Here is a 4,431-nt window from a genome sequence, read left to right as displayed (position 1 = left end):
ATTTTCTTGTTCTTGCATGTATTCTGGTAATGAGCATTTAAATTAATGATGCTGCTTGGCCTGCTGTATTCATCCAGCTCTGCACCTTGTTGTCTCGAACTTGAATGCTAACATTTTGTGATTCATGCGCTAGGATCCACAAATCTCTTTGTGCTGCAAGTTTCTGTAGTCTTTCCCCATTTAAATAATATTCAGCTCTTCTAATCTTCCTCACAGTTTCCCATGTTATATTCCATTTTTGCCCACTCAACTTCTCCCTGTAATCTTCTGCAGGTTCCTTATGTCAACCTTAATACTTGCCTTCTCGCCTATTCTTGTGTCCTCTGCAAATAGCTGTTCACTTCAAATTTTATTCATGGGATGTGGGGTGTCACTGGCTAGACCAGAATTTTTTCCCCCATTCCTAGTTGCTCTTTTAGGTAGTGGTGAACTGTTTTCTTGATCTGCTGTGGTGCAGGTATATACACTGTTTTTTGGAATGGGAATTCCAGGATTATGACCCAGCAACAGTGAAAGAATGGTGATCTACTTCTAAGATAACAGTGTGGAGCTGGAGAAGCACAGCAGGCCAGGCAGCATCAAAGGAGCAGGAAAGTTGACGTTTCAGGTCGGCACCCTTCAGAAAGAAGCCTGAAGAAGGGTCCCGACCCGAAACATCAGCTTTCCTGCTCCTCTGCTGCCTGGGCTGCTGTGCTTCTCCAGCTCCACACTGTGTTATCTCTGACTCCAGCATCGGCAGTTCCTACTATCTCTGAGTGATGCGTGTGTGCGCGTGCGATGTTCCTATGCATTTGCTGCTCCTGTCCTTCTCAGTAGTAAAAGCCTTGGTTTTGAAAGATATTGTTGAAGAAGCCTTAATGTCATTTGTTGAAACACATTGTGCCATGGTGGTGAAGGGATTGAATCTTTAAGATAGTGGCAAGGGTGGAAGACACTCAACTTTGTTGGAGCTGCACTCATCCAGGCAAGTGAGGAATATTCCATCACACTCCTGATTTGTGTCTTATTGATGCAGGATAGGCTTTGGGGAGCCAGGAGATGAGTGACTCGGTGAAATTCCCAGTCTCTGACCAGTTGTATGGCTAGTCCAATTCAGTTTGTGATCAGTGGAAAACCCCAGAATAATAATGAGGTATTCAATGACAATGTTATTGAATGTCAAGGGGAAATGGTTAATTCTTTCTTGTTGTAGATGGTCATTGCCTGGAATTTGTGTGGTATGGATGTCACTTGCTATTTATCAACCTAAACCTGAAATTGTCTACATCTTGCTGCGTATGAATGTGGATTACTTCAGTATCCCACAGGATAATCTTGCTACTAATTGTATTATTCTTCCAGATCAACCTGTTGCAAATTCGCGTCCATGAACAGATGGGAAAATTGTAAGTAAAAAATCTGACAGTAATTTCCCTTTTTGTCTTGAGTGTCGGCCCGGTGACATCAGATTTTGTGTACAAGAAATTGTTCGTAGTTGTACAGAGTGGGTCTCTGCCCTTTAAAGAGAAAAGGCAATAAACACCAGCAAACTGAACTCTTCAGGCTCTACAGAGAAGGACATAAAAAGGGACTTGGAAGAAGCTCTCACTCTCTCCATCGACTGGACATGGAATTAATTAGTTTGCATGCTTTGACTTGACTTCCATGTATGTCGTTAACAGATAATACAATGCCTTTCAAATCAGCCCCCCAAAATGTTCAGGATATCCGTGTTGCTGTGACACTGGTACATGCCATATTGCAGTCTGGAGCTAGGGACTGACTATGGATTGGAGAGATTCTCAATTTCGTTTTGCATCATATGGCTAACCAGAAATAATTTTGACTATTGTCAAATGTTAAAAGGATTTCCAAATTGATGCTCCATCTATTTGGTCACGTTATGAATGTATCTTCCTTGGCCATGAGGTCCTGGAGCAGGACTTGAACCCTGAGGTTCTGGCTCAGAGGCAGAAATGTTACCCACCGTATGATAAGGTCTATTACATAGCATCACTCAGATGGACAATGTCATTGAAGGTTATCCATAAATACAAGGTCTTTTTATCAAAGTAAAATGAACTAAATGTCTTTGATCATTGGCAATTAAAAAATCATGGAGCTGAATTCTGCCACTATCTGTCGATTGATGATCAACAGAATGAACAGGTACTTGATCACTGACAGGTACTGTGTAGCTCTCTTGCCAAGAACTGCTGGTTCCGAGCTTCCAGGTTTCTGTTTTCCACTGTTTAATAATTGGAATTCTTGCAACAAAAAGTTAATGGAGATAGAAGTATTTTGTACAAAAATTTACATTTTTTTTAGAATCTGTGACACAAATGTACTATCTTTATCATAAATGTGAATAATTTTATCTGCAGTTGGTGTGTAGTCTACCAATATAATCATCTATTTTTGATTTGAGACCTAGTGACAAATACTAGTTGGTAATTATAACGTCTGATAAATAGTTATAAGTTGGTGTTTGTTGTTGCTGTTAATGCAGTCCTCAGGCCTTCAGACTTTTCCTGTCCATTTTACTGCAGCTCTGTTTATAGCATTTTTCATCCGAACATTCTCAGCAAAGCCACTAATCTTTTCATTGCGCGATAGTTAATCAAATCTGTGCAACGGCTTGTACTATTTCTTGTTTATGAGAACCAAAGATTAAGGATGAGGTAATGCATAATTTTTACATTTTTGTTTTTTTAATTAAATGATATTGGTAAACAATTTTTATTTTCAAACTTGCAGCAGTGCAAAAGGACCTCGTGGTAAGGGCAAGGTGGGTGGTCGTTGGAAGTAATAATGGAATGGACACATCGAAGGAAGCACCACCCACTTACTAACCAGAAACTTGATTTCAAGAAGAAAGATGATTGACATTGAAATTGTTCAAAAAGGCATGATCAAAACAACAACAAGTTTGTTTTAATATGAAGATTTAAATTAATAATTCATTTGCATTAATTATATAAATATTTCATAATTTAGAAATTAGATGGAGACATTTTTTCTGAAAAATATGCATGAATTTGAATTTACTTGCACCATGTCAACAGAATGTAATTCTATGTTTGTAACTCAGCCCAAGTATTATTTTCAAACATTTCCTCTACCCTTTGAAATGTGCACATTAAAATATTAAAACAACTGTGAGTAGTCTAATGTATTTTACTGAACCTTGGAATGGATTCCATGTAAAATTACTGTTTTCTAAGCATGTTGTTAAAGTACTCTTGCAAAGATTCTGCTGATGTTCAGGTAAATGGAACTATACTGGCACTAGGTTGTGAAGTAAGTTCAACTTTTATTCCACATGAGCAGATTTCATGAGCAGCTTCTAAATTCCTGCCACTCCACAGATCTAGGACAATGTTTTATTAAAGGTTAAGATGACTGATTTGCTAGCCCTCACCTACACTTCAATCATTTTAAGTTTGGCTTTGTTTTAGGTAGGCCCCGAGGACAGGAGCTGCATTTTATCTAATATAAGCAGGGTACTGTGAGAGACTGCTAAGTTGTTTATGCACCCTGGATGATCCACTAACTAAAATCTGGTTGATCATCTGGCATTGTTTTTATGCAGCCAGGAGTGCTCTGTGATTACACCAGAGTATTATCTGCAGTCCCAGTTACTGTACCTCTTTGTGCTGACCAGGTGAGCCTTCTGGCCATCTAACATTTGTTTGGAGAGCTGCAGCAAACCCTTCTAGGCATACAGCTCGCTATTGGCAGAGTAGCCTTGCACTGGTGCTCAAAGTACCTCTCCGACTAGCAGGGACAGATGGAAGGCAAGCAGGACAAATGTCTCCCTCAGGTTTCTGTGCTGCTTTCTGTTTACTTTCAATGAGTTTTTTTTATATATATAGTGAAAGGTGAGTAAGTGTGTGTTTCAGAATGCAGTAATTGAAGAGAATTGTATGGATATTATTCGAATGTGGCTGTGGTTGGCTGGTGACATGTAATAGGGGCCCATGATCAAACTTAGCTTGTGCATTTTGCCATTTCATGCTGTAACGCAGTTTTTTTTTTGCATAAAGGGGTGAATGTTGCAAATTGAAGCTTTGCATGTACAGTGTGCATATCATTTCAGGCACAGAGGTCACTTTCACTGTACATAACCTTCTGCTCATGTTCCCCATAATTGAATGTTGAAAATTTGGACAAGTAGGTTGAAATACTAGGGATGAGGTTAGAGACCTCTGGTGATGGAGGAGAAAAGAATGGGAGGAAAGGTGTCACCTTGCCGGGCTGGGGCACGGATATAAAAGGTCAATAGCATGATATCCGCTTGCAGGGCACTAGCAGCTACCTCCCTGAATCTGATAGTTGCCACCTTCCTATAGAGCTCAGAAAAGCAGAATGTTTAGAGTTCACTTTGAAATGGTGCTCAAGAGTGAATTAAGCTGTCTTAATATGATTTAAATTGTCATCCCACTTCCTGGA

General features: G+C 39.6%; 1 protein-coding gene across 2 annotated transcripts in view; it reads left to right on the top strand.

Moving 5' to 3' along the window:
• LOC109927979 (troponin T, fast skeletal muscle-like) overlaps window positions 1-3,135 on the top strand; it is a 45,944-nt gene extending 42,809 nt beyond the window's left edge. For both annotated transcript variants that reach the window (XM_048610062.1, XM_048610063.1), the window contains 2 exons: window positions 1,342-1,385; window positions 2,737-3,135. In XM_048610062.1, coding sequence (XP_048466019.1) covers window positions 1,342-1,385; window positions 2,737-2,788 — 96 coding nt within the window. In that variant the 3' untranslated portion in view covers window positions 2,789-3,135. The remainder of the gene's footprint in view (window positions 1-1,341; window positions 1,386-2,736) is intronic.
• The last annotated feature ends 1,296 nt before the right edge of the window (window positions 3,136-4,431 follow it).

The sequence above is a fragment of the Rhincodon typus genome, chromosome 22 (assembly GCF_021869965.1).
Source record: "Rhincodon typus isolate 14 chromosome 22, sRhiTyp1.1, whole genome shotgun sequence".
Taxonomy (NCBI): Eukaryota; Metazoa; Chordata; class Chondrichthyes; order Orectolobiformes; family Rhincodontidae; genus Rhincodon; species Rhincodon typus.
The sequence above is the reverse complement of the archived record's forward strand: the minus strand, read 5'-3'. Positions and strand labels throughout refer to the sequence as shown.